This window comes from Epinephelus lanceolatus, chromosome 12, assembly GCF_041903045.1.
Source record: "Epinephelus lanceolatus isolate andai-2023 chromosome 12, ASM4190304v1, whole genome shotgun sequence".
In the NCBI taxonomy this organism is placed as follows: domain Eukaryota; kingdom Metazoa; phylum Chordata; class Actinopteri; order Perciformes; family Serranidae; genus Epinephelus; species Epinephelus lanceolatus.
In genome coordinates, this window is record NC_135745.1 from 20,010,173 (window position 1) to 20,026,055 (window position 15,883).

Here is a 15,883-nt window from a genome sequence, read left to right on the forward strand (position 1 = left end):
CCATATGAAGTCAGGAACAACAGCAACATTTAACAAAGGTAACGGCACATAATTTGGCTCCATTACAGCTCACAAGGTTCACTGACAAAACAACTGTCTTATACTAAAATCGTTTTCCAAACAAATACAACATGCTAACATTATTAGCACAAGCCTATGGCATTTTACAATGTATAAATTAGCCTAGCAATGAGCGTAGATTTCCTCTGCTCATATGAAGCCAGGAGAAATCACACACAAGACTAAAAATGATATCTTTGTGGAGGCTTTATTGTCTTCACAGTTTATTGTTAATGTTTCTTATCTGTGAAATTAAAGTAGGCTAAATAACAGCTTTGATTCCACTGAGGGAAATGGTGTCAGCTTACAGAAATAGACAGGAGGTCTGCATCGTCGGGACGTGTAGTTACATTTCTGGGGAGGCGCACTTCAGGCTGTGGCGTTGATTCAACGCAGAAGTATAAATTCCACATTATGGGGAACTAGTCTAAATGCCCATGGTGTTATTATTCTGTAGCCTTTACACCGTGCATTTAGCATTTACTTGATAATGTAGAGTTAAAGTAAAAAAACCTGTCTATTTCCACTTCAAGTAAAATGAAATGTCAGTTATATTTCTCCTGCACTAGAGAAAATATAGTTAAAGGCATTTACTTTAAGTGTTTTACTGCTGGTGAAAGTGCCAGTTTTTCCTTCTCTGTTATTAGTTTCATTTTAAGTGCTAGTACATGTCAGATTTCTTTATAGACTTGATTCATGAGTCTGGAGACGAGGCTGGTTAAAGAGCACTTAGCTAAATGTATTAAACCTTATATTGGACATAATCCACCCAAAGCAAACATGCTGTACCTTTCCACTAATATACTCTTGTCCTCTTAAGGTTTAAATCCAGCTAATATAAATCTTTATCTGAGTATGTGACAAATGCATACATTAATATTTGCAAAAGCCTCATAAATTATATACAGTGGTGGACAAAGGGTGGACAGCTCTTGCATAATGCAGTAATCTGAGCATTGGGAAACTGTAACCCCTGAACACAGTGCACCCTGTGGGAATGAAACGCTAAGCATATAGACTTAACAGAGATACACCACTTAATGGGACGTTACCATGACAGGACAAAGTATGAGCGGGCATAAAAGAGGGAGAGGGGATGAAAACGTCTCAGTCATTGTCAGGAGTCGACACAGACGAATCAGCAAGGTAGGTACTCATAGAACTGCTTGAGATGTCAAATTTTTTAACCTTCTGTTCTTGGTTGAAATATGTTATATAACAATCAATTTAAAATTAATATGAGACTGACTATTCTTTGCTATTGCACCTGTTTTTGCCTAGAATTTTTATGTACTATATATTTTAAATCAATTCCAAAAAATTGTGAGACAATCACCTGTAAGTATAGACTTAGATTAAAACACTATTCAGTGAGACATGTCTTGAAATCTGGAGTACCGCAAGTATTGTGCATACTATATAATAAATTCTGTGCTTTATCTCTCGTAGGCTGCAGCACTGAACAGAACAATGAAGTTGTTGGTCTTGGCCTTAACCATCGCCCTGCTGTTTACAGCTGGTAAGTCTGTCACTGATTCTCCACTGAATAAACACAACCTGTGCTGCTGTGCAACAGAGACGTCTGCTTTCTTTCTCAGTCATTGCTAAACACGAAACACAATTCCAAGACAGTCTTTGCCTTTTGCAGATTGTAGGAGTCATATCCAAGACGTGAAAGTAACTGACTTACCTGTGACAGCTCAGTGTGGCTTTGAGCACCCCTTAATTATCAAAGCAGAGTAAAGCTGACAACTTGCAAATGCTCATTTTCCTAAGATAGATTCCCTGCGGAGAACACATGGGCCACATTATGGCTTGAATTTAATCAGACCACAACGTGGCTGGGTTACTGAAGGGGCCTAAAGGGCAAAGAACCAGGGGTCCAAAGTGTCAGGGGCCTCCTTGGCCTTGCAAAATGTCACCAACCAGAAAGAGACTGACCTCACAGAGATGCAAAGGAACTGCAAAGTGACACAAAATGACCAAAAAGATGCAAAACAACAACAAAAAAATGGGCAAAACCATCACGAAGTTGGTGTGTCTTGCACCTTATGTAGAAGAGATGGTGGGACCTTTTGCCTATCTGTGCCCATGGTCCCACTGTCTCATAATCTACCCACGGGCCAACAAGAAAGAAGCACAAATGACTGAAATATTGTTTTTGCCGGTTTTCAGGTGAAGCTCTGAACTGCCACCGGTGTGTCTCTAAAACGGCTGGAGGAACCTGTGAGCTCAGTGTGGAGGCATGTAAACCAGGGAAGGATGCCTGCGCCGCTGTGAGATTCCTCAGAGCACCAAGTGAGTTTCTCTTCATGCTCAAAGTGTTGTATCATTAACAAATACATGGACTCAGTACATGAATGAATTATAGTATTAAAGGGGAAGTTTATTGAAGAAAAATATTTGCATGAGTACCGTGGTACCAAAATTAGATGGCTAGGGCCACAATTGGTGGTGTAAATTAATTAGTTTAAGTTTTTAAAAATGTATAAAATCAGTATCATGCAAGGTAATGTACATTAGAAAGTCAGCTGCATGTCAAATAACTTAAACAGATTGTCAGATGTTTGGGAATCAGGTGTCAAAATGTATTGGCACTACAGCCACAAAATAACCTTTTCCTTTTTAACTTTCTTAGATGGCCAGTACCAGAAATGCATGGCTCTGGAAGACTGCGAATTGCTGAAGCTGAACGCCTACATCGATGTCAACTGCTGTACCGGAGACATGTGCAACACCTTTTAATATCACAATGTATCGGAGCATCTTTGAGCACGGCACTTAAACCCAATGACTCCCGCCGACTGCTGCAAGGGGCTTCCAGGTGTGAATACATGCATGAGTTCAAAGAAGCCACAGTACCTTTTATAAAATCTGCTCCGTCAATCTTTTCCCATGATAAATAAAAAAATGTTTCCACAAAAAGAAAGTTCCTGTTCTCATTCTTTTGGAGAGCCACATCAAGTCAAAAACAAAGTCTGCATAGTATGAAAAATACAAGGAGTTAGAGGGTTCATGTTCAGGCAAGAGTTGCATGTTCAGCAGGTTGGGTTATTGTAATAGCCTTTTCTCTTGCGACCTCAAAAAGGTGCTCAGATAACTTGAGCTCATTCAGAAAACTGCTGCCACTGTTAGACATCTATGCTATCAGAGATGAAGAAAAGCATATCACAGCAGTTCTCGGGGCTTTGCACTGACTTTTGACCTAACTACTCTATAACATTAAATATTCATGACCAAAACTGACCCCAGAGTTTCAAAGAACGTCCTCAGGTATGATTCATTAAAGGGATACTTCATGCCAAAATCACAAGTACTTTTTTCCTCTTACATGTAGTGCTTTTTATCAATCTAGATTTTTTTGGTGAGAGTGTTGGAGATATCAGCCATATAGATGTCTGCCTTCTCTTGAATATAATGTAACTAGACAGCACTCAGCTTGTGGTGCTCAACAGCAATGCCTCTGCTCAGAGATCATAACCCTGTTGCTCAACATAATCTACAGACCTTGTTGTGAGCATTTTCATGTACTGAACTACGCCTGTCAACAATATCACTGCGCAGAAGGATGCATGCATCAACTCATGGTGACAGCGTGAGATGTATGCATTAATGACGTCCTCTTCAGCTGAGCTGTAATGTAAGCTAGCTCAGTGGTGCTAGGTGAGCTAGTAGGTGTATGCGGTGAAAAAAAAAAAAAGTTCCTACTAGCTTTGAGCACCACAAGCCAAGTGCCAACTGGTTCCTTTATATTTGAGAGAGGGCAGACCAATTTCTCCAACTCACACTAAAACAATCTGGATAGATAAATAGCACTATGGGTAAGAGGAAGAATATGTATTTATGATTTAGGGGTGGACTGTTCCTTTAAGAGACAAACTGCTAACCTGCTTCATTGGGCAACTAGCAAAACAATTCTTTAAACAGAAATGGGATGTGTTGAACACCCTGTTGTGTTATGCAGGTGCACTGCCTATGAAAATTGTGCCATTAAAGCTACTCTTTCCTTTCTTGCATTTCACACAGCACTTGAAAAAATTTGAACATCCACAACTCCCGCCTCCCTCCAAAGTCCCATCCTCCTCCATTACGTCCTTATTACGCCTATGATGGACGTAGGTGTTGGCAAGGTAACATGAGAAGAGGAGAGCAAGTGTAACGTTACAACCAAGACATTCAAACGCAACCCCGGAGTTTTAAAACTCAACCGGAGTCAGTGATGACTGATGAGTTTTAGAATAAGGTTACAGTGCTAACATTAGATAGTAGCGTTAACATTACTAGTAAGTGGAAACGCACAAGGAAGATAACGTTAATGTTTCAGTGGCTACACTACAGTAGGCTAACGTTAGCCATTAGCAACTGGATGTTGTGTTGTCATATATAACGTTATATGTTATATTAGAAGCAAACTAAACATTCGTTACCTGTCTTGCACAGTCAAACGCAACCCCAGAGTGTTTTATCCAGGGTCAGTGATGACTGATGAGTTTTATAATATGACGTAAACGCTAACGTTAGATAGTACTGGTGACTGGCAACAAAAAAGGAAGACAATACTGAGGCTCAGGCAACGTTAAGCTACAGTAGGCTAACCGTTAGCAACTGGATGCTGTGCTGTCATATGTAACGTTATAGCCAATGTTACATTAGAGGCAAACTAAAAATACCTGTCCAGCAGAAACTCTGCGACCATCTCGTCCCTTTTTAGCTCAGGATGAAGCTGCATCTGCATGTTACGCGAGTGGTTACATCAGTCCAGTCGGAGGCCTCCACGTGAGGAAGACAGACAGGATGCTCAGCCAATCATTGCGTCCGGTCAGAATGCAATGATTGGTCGGAGTTTTCTTAGAACCATATGAGAATGGTACAATTATGAGTTTTTATCATTTTAGTGTGCCATCAGCTTATTAATAGCATTTTAACCTAAACAAAGAAAAGCGTAAAATTTCCAGAAAGGTAAGTGTTGCTTTAATTCAATTCAATTCAAAGGGGCTTTATTGGCATGAGAAACATGTTTACATTACCAAAGCAAGCATTAAATAAAAAAAATATATGTAGGCCTACAATAAATAGAGATTTACCAGAATTTGGTTTACATGTCACTGCTGATTGGATACACTCATGACACACAAGCGCACCTCAAAACCCACTGCACAGGAGACAAGTCGTTCAACCTGGAAAGCATAGTAAAGCAGTGCACACCATTTTCAGATTGAACGTGCCCCAAGTCTGTGAGGGTGTGGTTCAGCCAGATTTGACTGACAGTGAGCCAACAACCCGCCAGCTGTCACGATATTCAGATTTTAATATTGCTAAATCCTCACTGTGAAGTATGTGACATTATCTTTTTGTAAGTGAGCCCCACCCAGTTGAAACCAGTAAGAAGAGCAGACAAAACCTTTAAACCAAAGCAGGAAAATTGTGTGTCTATGCAGGATCACTCACAACAGAAAAAAATACATTGAAGGAAGGCCCTTTAAAACACATGCCTGTCTATAATGTTACCATTGATATAGAAGCTAAACAGATCTCTGGTTGTGTATTACTACACTGAACTCTCTCAGGTCTCTTAGTGGTATGCTAATTGCTAAAAGATAACATTGATAGGCAGCATTTAGTGTACGCAGAGATGGAACAAAGCTTCAGAAATACATGATTCTGATGTCACCCATCCCTTCTTTGTACTGCATCTCAAAAACTTAGATCATTATCTGCTGTGCACTTCCTGCCTGCGCCCTCCTCAGTGTATTTTATCCTTTTAAATTTCTGCGCCTGCTGTATTTATTACCAGCTTTTTATCTCTTCTGTGAAGCAGTATGAATGATCTTAGATAGCTAGTAAAAAAATAACCTTGCCCTGCCTCCCAGGTGACAAAAATCTCACTGATCTGCCAAAGTAATAATCCACACTCAGCCCTGCGTTACATAACCACTTTTTGCTTTAATGATTACAATCAAAAACATTTGTACAACATTTTCAACATTAGAAAATGGATGCAGATTTTTTTACTTTTTTTTTTTTTTTTGGCTGACAGTAACCGCTATGAAAACAAACTGAGGGGGACAGAGAAGTGGGTACTGTGTGGAGATGGAAGTAGAAAAAGAGCTGTATATATTGGAGGGACCAAACAGCTGGTGATGTATCAGAAGAAACGTCCGTGTTTACTTATCCATTTTCCGAGCGTGTGCATGGCAGACATGACATTTCTCTTATCTCTTGTTATTTAAACAGAGAGGGACTCGTTGCCTATATGGGAGCTGCATAATGAGAAGCTAAGATGCATCAAGCCACTACTATCTCGGTTGTCATTATTACCGAGCACAGGAAATCATTTTTTCTGATACACCCAAATGAAGTTCTGTGTTTTGCATCAGTGCTGAGCACAGAGATGGAGGAGGGGTGGATTGTGGGAAATATAAGACAAGGGAACCGCCACTCATCCTTTCTTTTTTTTTTTTTTTTTATCAAACACACAAAGAAAAACGAGGATGACAAAAGGGAATCGGAAATACTGATAAATAACAGTGGAATCAGAGCCATAAATAGACAGTATTGGATATTTAGGACCCTGGAGGGGTGGAGTCAGCTGAGGTGGAGGAGAACTGGCAGCTAGCCTTCAAGTAACGGGATATCCCAGTGCAGTGTCCTGTGTGTTGATTGGGCGGCTCTACATCATGGAGCAGGACGTTTTTCCTGGCTGCACGCCGCCGTCCATCTTCTCTGCCTCCAGGATCATCCTCCGGAAAACCTCCACGGCCGTCTGAGAGAGAGAAAGCAAAATGCACACACACATACACACACAGACACACACAGATACACACAGATACACACACACACACACACACACACACACACACACACACACACAGGACTCTGTCACATGTTTCAGTCACACCACTTTGAATTTTCCAGAACACGCTACATTCAGTGGAGCCTCGCTGGTTTTAGGCTCAACAAGGATGGCGTTGTTTTTATGTGCCTTTAAAGACAGTCGAGCAATGTGTTTTCGCTAACTTGATTTGAAGCACATTAACAGACTTCCTGAATCTTAAATATGATCCCTGTTGTTCCTGGTGCAAGTTTGCTGCTTACTTTTAGCTCATGTTGGCCAAACTTGTACCTCTGCCTGAACAGAATTGAAGACAATCTACAGAGGAGCGAATACAACATGCTGTATCTTAGTATCTGTACATGAACTGATATTTTTGGCCACTTGGGGGCAGTGCAACAAGCCCTGAACACAACATTGACATATTATTCTTGAGTTAATACAGCAAACCTGGTGGCAAACAGTTATCTATGCATCCAAAGACACATTAGCATTGATTGAGAGTCTTGCTTCAGGCCACTTAATGAATGTAAGTTACATAGTTACTCTCTTTTAACTGTGGTTACAGTTCTGTTTTTTAAAGCTGAACAACTGCCTGCTGTAGAGAGCAGTGAGAATGAAATAGACACTAAAGTGCCTTTATTCCGCCTTGCCATTTTGTATAAAAGGTACGATTGCAGAATGTGGGGACAGAGTTGTCTCACCTTTGGGTAGCAACAGGGCTGAATTGATGTTTGTGTAAAAAGTGTGAGCCGGCAAAATGGCATGGGTGTGATGTTTTGACAATGTGTTCTGTGTGTTACCCAGTGTTGGGAGATTCAAAAAGCAGCTAGAAGCAGTTAGCAGCTAACTCAAATAAGAAGAAGAGTAACTGAAAATGTCCACAAATTGTGGACATTAGGGGGTCTGGGAGTTCCTTACCCTTCGAGGAGAGGGTTCTTTATTTTTTGGGGGGGAGTTTTATGGTTATTGACAAGACAGCCAGATAGACAGGAAAAGTCTGAGAGAGGGGGCATGACATGCAGCAAAGGGCCACAAGTTTGAATCGAACCCGAATCGACCCCGCCCACATGGGGAGCGGGGTCTTTTAAGCTGGATGTCGCCCTGCCAGTGTTCCCACATATGTAATATGTCACACGAGAGGCTGATGCTGTTGTTTTACATGTCACACCTGTCACGCCTCTTTTGTTTCCGGAACACCGGCATGCTAATGGTATCTAACATCACACACTCAGGTGGCGTTATGCTGGTACTGTTTGGTTCTTTATGCAAAAAGTAAAGCCAGCCTAATGAAGGGTGTTTGTTGATACCCTATTATGGGATGTCTATGTAAAAATGGCAACAAACACTCTGTAGAGCTGAGGAGAACTAATCGGGTAATAGTTTGTCACAAAAAGTGACTCCTCTGACATTACACAAACAATTTGGTTACTGTCAAGTTTGTTTTGATGATATACCTTCCAGAGTTTCTTGTGAACTTTTCAATATACGTTTGGGTACACAATTAGAATCCAGTGTGTACTACCAATGAAAACTACTTTATAAAGAGGCACTTACAGAAGGCAAAATAATATAATGGTAATACTGAATGAGTGCTGGCCAAACGTAAGCATCGAGAAAGGGATCTGATAGAGTAAAAAGAGGAATTCAAGTGATTTATTACAACATGTATGCAGTGGACGCTGAGATATCCAGCCCTGCAGTCCCAGTTATAGGTCCTTCACTCCCCATAATGCCACTTGGTAGCATCTCTTCTGCCCCCAAATGTTTTATAAACAATGTATCTTTAAAGAATTTCCCTTCAGAGCCACAGACATTATATTGCTGTGTTCACAGGCTGCTCTTCATAATGAGTAAACTGGTCTTGATTTGTAAAATTAGCTGTTGAGCCCTTTGTCAGACCCATCACAACCTTTGTGCAAACTGAACCATCAAAATATTGATGGTATAATAATATAACTACTATTTATAACAGATAGGCCTTGATAACAACCCAATCAAACATAAACAAAGTACTTATCTCTTTGCAGTCGGCTCTTACCTGGTTCTCTTTAGCTGAGGACTCCATGAAGGCAGCGTTCCAGGATTCAGCTAATGCTTTTCCTTCTTCACAACTGATTACTCTAAAGAAGAAGAAAAAGCCCAACAGGATAAAATACATAAATATTTCAGAGTAAGGCTGCAGAGTTCAACCCACAGAGTTCAAATCTGAAGGAATCTGCTCTTATAAACGCCTCCACTCAGTATGGTATATTTGCAAGGGCCAGGCAAGCAGTATAACTACGCTCGCTTCGTACAAATTGGCTTCCTCCTTCTTTTGGGTCGTCTGTGAACCAAATATTAACATCTGCTCTGTATTCCTGTTTGCGTGTCATGTGTCAGGCATGTTTGGTTTTGAATTTCTGCCAACAAAAGCCCACAAAATGATAAAAAATGATACAGGAATGATGACTAAATCTGGCAAGTGCCCCCCCCCTTGATGTGTACTGACTATGGTGGACCTAATGTACAATTTAGGTGTGTGTGAGGACATACCGCTCCATATGTAGGTCGTTCTTGTTTCCGACAAGCATAATTGGAACTCTGCGTTGGAGAGAAAAGAAAACGCATCGTCATTTATGCTCGATATATTGCATACGTTTTGCTTCAGGAAGCAAAAGACGACGACGAAGCCGTACTTACTGAACTTTCCCCACCATGTCCAATAGTTTTTCATGGATAACTTGTACAACTTCAAAGCTGGAACACACAAGGGGAAGGATTCTCTTCAGCATTTTGGCGCAGTTCAACTCATCATACAGAACTTTGCAGAGATTTGTTTGCTTTAAAAAAAGGGCAGTGAAAGTATACCTTTTATTGGATGTAACTGAATAGACCAGAATGTAACCGTTGATATCTATGGAGTAGGTCTGTGGGAAGATGGAGTACTCATCCTGTAGAGACAGAAAGGTTAGATTTGGAACAGAAGACCAAGTAATGAAGCAAAATTAACACCAAACTATGAAATATCATTATCGTAACAGCACATATTTACATAAAAATCGATGATCTTACCTGTCCTGCTGTGTCTACCAGCTGCAGATGGTACTCTTGTCCATTTATTGTGATCATTTTAGTAAATGCTGCAGTTAAAAGAAAAGACAAACTAGACATTAACCAATAGAAATGACAAATAAAAATCTATAAATGGACGGAGAGTACTAACACAGACAAATACAGCACCGTTTCGACCATACAGCGCTATACTGTATCATCATTACTCTATGTTTTCACTGTGCAGATCTCCTTACGGATCCATTTTGGTACCACTGAGTTCATCCAGTACAGGAATGTCAATATCTGCCTGGAGATGGGTCACATTATCTACAGGACTGAGGGATTGCACTGCCTGCAGCATCACGCTGATAACGCTGACACTTCACTTTATGTTAACCATCCCGAGATTATTTATAGATACAGACCACACACTCGAGAAACGCAGGGCGATGTGTGAGCGAACATGTCGGGGAGAAAGAAAAACAGCCTACAGGTGAAGTTTAAGACTCAAATCTCTGGGGTGTCTGGGAATATGTGTGCTTAGGTGGTTGATGAATTCCTGTATGTTCTCTCCTTTGGCAAAATGTACCGTTAAAGTACCTCCAAGCTACATTCCCTCTCTTAGTCTGTGATTTCAAAGCTTATACCATCGGAGTCAGGTTTAGAGGTTTATCTTTGGCCAAACACTACGACGGCTGATTTCTCAAAAGCTCCGCGAAAGAAAGTTTTCTCTGTGTGGTGTAATCAGCTGCTGGAGTGTTTGGACACATTGGTTTGGAGGGAACATTTCACCCTGCTGCTGGGTAACAGCTCTGTGTTCTTCTTTCACTGAAATCATGTTGCACAGTTATAAGGATGCACAATTAAGATGTCTAGACTGATGGTTACACGCATCAAGTTTATGTGAGACAAAAACCAATAAAGAGGAATAATTTAGAGGACATTATTGTTTCGGAGAAAGTTTTATTTGGAGATGTCAGAGTTCCTTTTCCATCCATCATCAAGTTCAATGTGTTGACACGTGCTGTAGTTTACTGACCAAAAATCAGTGTTATTTTGGCAGTTTTTGTCTTAATGATGGGAGGACCCTGGCCGCTGTGAAGAACTCAGCCTATATAGGGTGCACACTCCACCAGGTGAGCGAGAGGTCGCCCCAAAATGGCTTCTCAAGTGTAAAGATTTGCAACTGCTTTCTAATTTATATCATGTTACATGAAATGTTCTCAAGTTTTGGACTTTTGTTCAGACAAAACAAAATTATGATGATGCCACCAAAGACTCTGATAACATGTGATGAATATTTTTCACTGTTTTCTGACGTTTTATAAACCGGACAATAAACTGACAGTGACAGAATTGTTAGATGACTGCCCAGTATATGTCACATGAAAAGCTCCAGATGATTAATGTGATATACAACAAACTTCTATCATATGACCTTGATTCCACACTTGGGTCACATGACCACCAATCTGGAAATCCATCGGTAAAAAAAAAGAAAAATTTTTTTTTCTTCCTTCACCTCTGGAGGCACACACCGGAGTTTTTCGACTAACGGAAGTGCAGGGGCCTCGGCGATCGCTCACGCCCTTCACTTCCGGTGGTGCCCCCAGGGAATCGCCGTGTTGTTTACAAATACATCGGGTAGAAAACCATCAGAGTTTAGCTATATATCACATTTTTCACGTCACTATATCACCATGTAGACTAATCTGATGTTTGTTAAGTCTATAAACACAATGATTGAACAAACGTTACTATTTCTGTGTGTTTTGTAATTAACATGGTTATCGTAGATTAGCCGGGCTAACCGTTAGCTGTTAACGTTAGCCGTTAGCGGTGTCTGTAATAACCATAGACTGTATAAAAATAAGGTAATAACTCTTAAACAGTCCGTGAATAAAATATTTTTTCCAGCAGATATCTTAGTTACAACATGAGTGAGCTAGCAAAGCAGTTTTGTGTTGCTATGTGTGGTATTTATTCAGTTTTGGGAAATCACGATGTCTAGAAAGCAGCAGTGGCCTGCAGCTGATAGGGACAGTTAGCAAAGCTAACATCAGGACGTCATCTGTTAAAAGCCTCCCGTTGTCGGATACGACATGAAACTACTCCAGTTTGCTCAATCATGTTGTAACTAAGACATCCACTGGAAAAAATTTTTTTTTTCAAAATATAGATTTAAAAAATACACACCAATCTTATGTCTTCTTTTTTTTTATCAGAATTGAGGCTCTAATGACAGAAGGTGTCATATGTTGTTCAGATTGAAGCCCTCTGAGACAAATCTTTGATTTTGGGCTCTCTAACTAAAACTAACCAGACTGTACTTTGTATAATCAAGAGCTTTGACCAGCAGCCTAACTTGACACATGGATAACTGATGTACCACAGTAGGTAAAGTGTCACAGGATAATACAGCAGATACCTCACATATGTGCTCATATATTGTATATTCAGTATGTGTGTAATTAAACTAGTAGTTTAACTACATTCTGCTTTAGCTTGCTAGTAGTTCAGCTACATTTATAGTTGCACAGTGATCCAAACAGTTACATGACCTGCAGAGACATTTTTGTTGTGTTAACTACTGAAACTACAAACAATTTTCAGCCATAAAAAGAAAGGAATGATTTTTTTAAATGTTATCTTACTATCTCATCTCAACTGCAATTGAACCCACTTTGACCACAATTTCTCATATTAAAAGGAAATGTTTAGAGAAGTAGTTGCATGTCGTTTCAGGGTGTCTACAGATATAAACAAGATGAATTTAAGACTACTTAAGACATTTTTAATACCACCTCATATAAAATTTAAGACCAAACCTGCAGTGGAAATACACATTATATATATTTATGTGTGTGTCTGACACAAATGTGTATGAGCTCTTTCCAAGTAAACAAACTGACGTCAGTTAAAAATGAACAGCAAGGAAAAGTGACAACAAATGGGTGAGTATAAGTTTAATGTGTTTAATGTAAAAAGAAAACAAAATCTCATCGCAATCTCATCATAAATGCTATTTATTAATGCAATTCTTCTGTCTGTCCGATGATTGTAAACAGACTTTGGGTCTGTCAGGCTGGAGAAATGTTAACGGTAATGTGACAGAAAATATTTAAAACCCATCAAATCTGAATTTAAGACATTCTAAGACTTTTTAAGGACCTGTAGAAACCCTGTATTTTAGACGTTACCTGGCTAAGTGAGTGAATCTGCTTGATGCAATACCCCCAGCTGAACTCTGGAAGGCAGGTGTCTAACTGACAAACACTGTATACAAAACCATAACTGACAGATTCGTTGAACTTTTCCATGAATACTATTTTTATTTTTTTGTTTTATGTATGACCTGTAAACAAGTGGGCATTTTTTGGAATACAGAACCCTCAGTAAAGTTGCATTTTCTGTTGGTGTGCGTGACATTTTTGTTTCATACTTTGTTATAATTTCATGTCATGTGTACTTTATCAATTAGATCATTTTTTAACTACTTTTTCTAAGTAGCTTGGGTTAACTAAATTAGATTCCTCCCTAAGGTAGTAGCTTCCCCAGCACTGTTTATGAGACACAACATGAGGAAAAAAAGAGCAGAGGGACTATTACATTCAATGTGGCTTTTGCTTAGGCCGTCATCTACCACCTAAACTGATCACAAGAGGTGATGCATCAGGATCTGAGTGGCTTACCACAGCCACTAAACAATTTCCTGTGTGTGTATGGAGGTGTAAAAATGCACAAAATCCCTACTTACTGTTTTCTATTGTGGGGTCATAGGAGTCCACAAACTGGCCTTCCACAAACTGAATTGTCAAGGAGGACTTTCCTGCAAAACACAGAGTGTTATTGTGAGGAGGGAGCCTTTAGGTGCTGGGAAAATAATTGGAAATGTGTCAATTCAAAAGTTGAATAAAAGGAGCTAGTGAATGAAAAGAAATTATATGGAAATCCTACTTTGACTATTAGAATACAAGCAGACATTAAAGCTCACAATGCAAACCCTGCTGTAATACATGTTTATGATATCAAGTTATTATAGAGTAGGCAACCATACACACAATGCAAGTCTCTATGGGAATATTACATGGTTTTGCGTTAGTGCTGGTATGCTGGCTGGGCCTCCAGTCCCTCTATCTGCGTGTGCCATCTTGCCATACTCAACATCATCTCCACCGCATACACATAGCGCTTATTTGGTTTCACTTAGGCTAAAACTACCCGCACAGTACTGCGTCAAATCCCGGCGGGTCCTTCAGGGCCCTCACAAAGCATGGCCCTAACTACACAGGGTTAAGGTCAGTGATGGAGATCAATAAAGACAGTTGGCGTAGAAATATATCTTGCACACATAACGGCAGGCCTCACATGATAAAGCCGCAAGGCCACGGCTCACCTGGTGGCGCTCTTTTGGCCCACTGTGGGATGTTGCGTGACAGAAACCACTCACTATAATTTAAGTCTATTACAGGAGGCGTAAACCGCCCGCATAACGGGCTTGAAATGGCCCAAAGGCCGCTGAAATGTAGCCCCAGCGTCGCATCCAAGGCCCTTGAGATGTCATCGCCCCTCTTCCCCGTCGTCTGCCCGGGACTCACCTACGGATCTGTAACCGAGGATGGCGATTTTTCGTGATTTCGGCTGCGGCATATCTCGTCCTGGTTATCGCATCTAGTCCTCGGGGTGTACCGCAACCTCCAACCGGAATGGCATCCAAATTCAAGGGGAGCAGAGATTCGACATACAGCCTCCAGATGACAGCGGGAATCTCTCCTCTTAGTCTTCTTTGAGAAGGGTTTTACGTCCTCAGCTTGGAAATAAAATGTTATTTCAGGACATATAAAAAAGCATGGAGTATCTATAGATCTACAATAACTGCGTCACTCCCCTTTGCAATGTAATGAATTAGTAATTACTGCTCCGTCCTAATTGGCTGCAAGCGGAGTGGAGGCGGGCGTTTGTGCCCGTTGTAAAGCGCTGATTGGATGAGGCAGCTGCTCGTCAAGCGGCAGTGCCCTCTTCCTGGAATGTGATTGGCTGCTACACGCTTGGTGACGTGCTGTGTGGACGGGTGCAATGTCATTCACATGTTTAGGGTCAGGGAGCAGGGACACTGGCATCACTGCTCCAATGAAGACGTCATACATTTATTTATTTATTTATTTATTTATTTATTTATTTATTTATTTATTTTTGCCCAGTTCTCACTGTAGTTATATAGCAGTCATATAAAATTGACCTATAAAAGCCAACAATAAGATCACTATAAACGCATTATGTATCACCACCACACATCATCATCATTGTTCAGAGAAATATTACAATAAGTGGTGGAAAGTAAGTACATTTACTCGAATAAAAGTTACATTTTAAAATTTTAAATTAAAATTTTTTTTTTATAAATATTAATTTTATTTGACAATATTAATTTATATGAAGTGTATAAAGTAGTTGAAAGTAGCTCCACCTTTACCAGCCACAATATTAAAGTGATGAACACATGAATGCATTAATAATTAATGATAATCTGCTAATATAGAATCTATTATTTTGAAATGGGACATTCTGTATAATGAGTACATTTACTTTTGGTGCTTTAACTTTATTTGATGCTAATATTTTTGCCTCAGTAAAATTTGAATGTAGGATTTTTCCTTGTAAAAGAGCATTTCTACATTATGATGTTGTTACTTCAAGTAATAATCTAAATAATGAGTAAATAATCTGAATACGTTTTTTCACTACTGGTTATAATACTATGTAAAAAAAATAATAATAAATGAGTATAAACTTGTGTATTACAGCCACAGTCTTCAAAGGAATACTGATCACAGAGCAATTACAGGTGATAGCACAAGTCAGTGGTTTTCAAACTGTGGGGCGAGCCCCCCTGGGGGGACATAGAGCCACTGCAGGTTGGGCATGGATGACCAGGGGAAGACTATGGAGTGATTT

At 40.0% G+C, this 15,883-nt stretch overlaps 2 protein-coding genes across 2 annotated transcripts; one reads left to right on the forward strand and one right to left on the reverse strand.

Moving 5' to 3' along the window:
• The first annotated feature begins 1,065 nt into the window (after window positions 1-1,065).
• ly97.3 (lymphocyte antigen 97, tandem duplicate 3) lies at window positions 1,066-2,989 on the forward strand. The gene is made up of 4 exons (XM_033616387.2): window positions 1,066-1,206; window positions 1,510-1,579; window positions 2,236-2,358; window positions 2,699-2,989. The coding sequence occupies exons 1-4, from the start codon at window positions 1,114-1,116 to the stop codon at window positions 2,803-2,805; spliced, it is 393 nt and encodes a 130-aa protein (XP_033472278.1). The 5' UTR covers window positions 1,066-1,113; the 3' UTR covers window positions 2,806-2,989.
• Window positions 2,990-5,979: 2,990 nt separating this feature from the next.
• On the reverse strand, window positions 5,980-14,861 carry rheb (Ras homolog, mTORC1 binding). The gene is made up of 8 exons (XM_033651259.2): window positions 14,527-14,861; window positions 13,686-13,757; window positions 9,947-10,014; window positions 9,743-9,825; window positions 9,575-9,631; window positions 9,428-9,475; window positions 8,934-9,015; window positions 5,980-6,823 (listed from the first exon to the last, which is right to left on the reverse strand). The coding sequence occupies exons 1-8, from the start codon at window positions 14,576-14,578 to the stop codon at window positions 6,731-6,733; spliced, it is 555 nt and encodes a 184-aa protein (XP_033507150.1). The 5' UTR covers window positions 14,579-14,861; the 3' UTR covers window positions 5,980-6,730.
• Window positions 14,862-15,883: the final 1,022 nt, after the last annotated feature.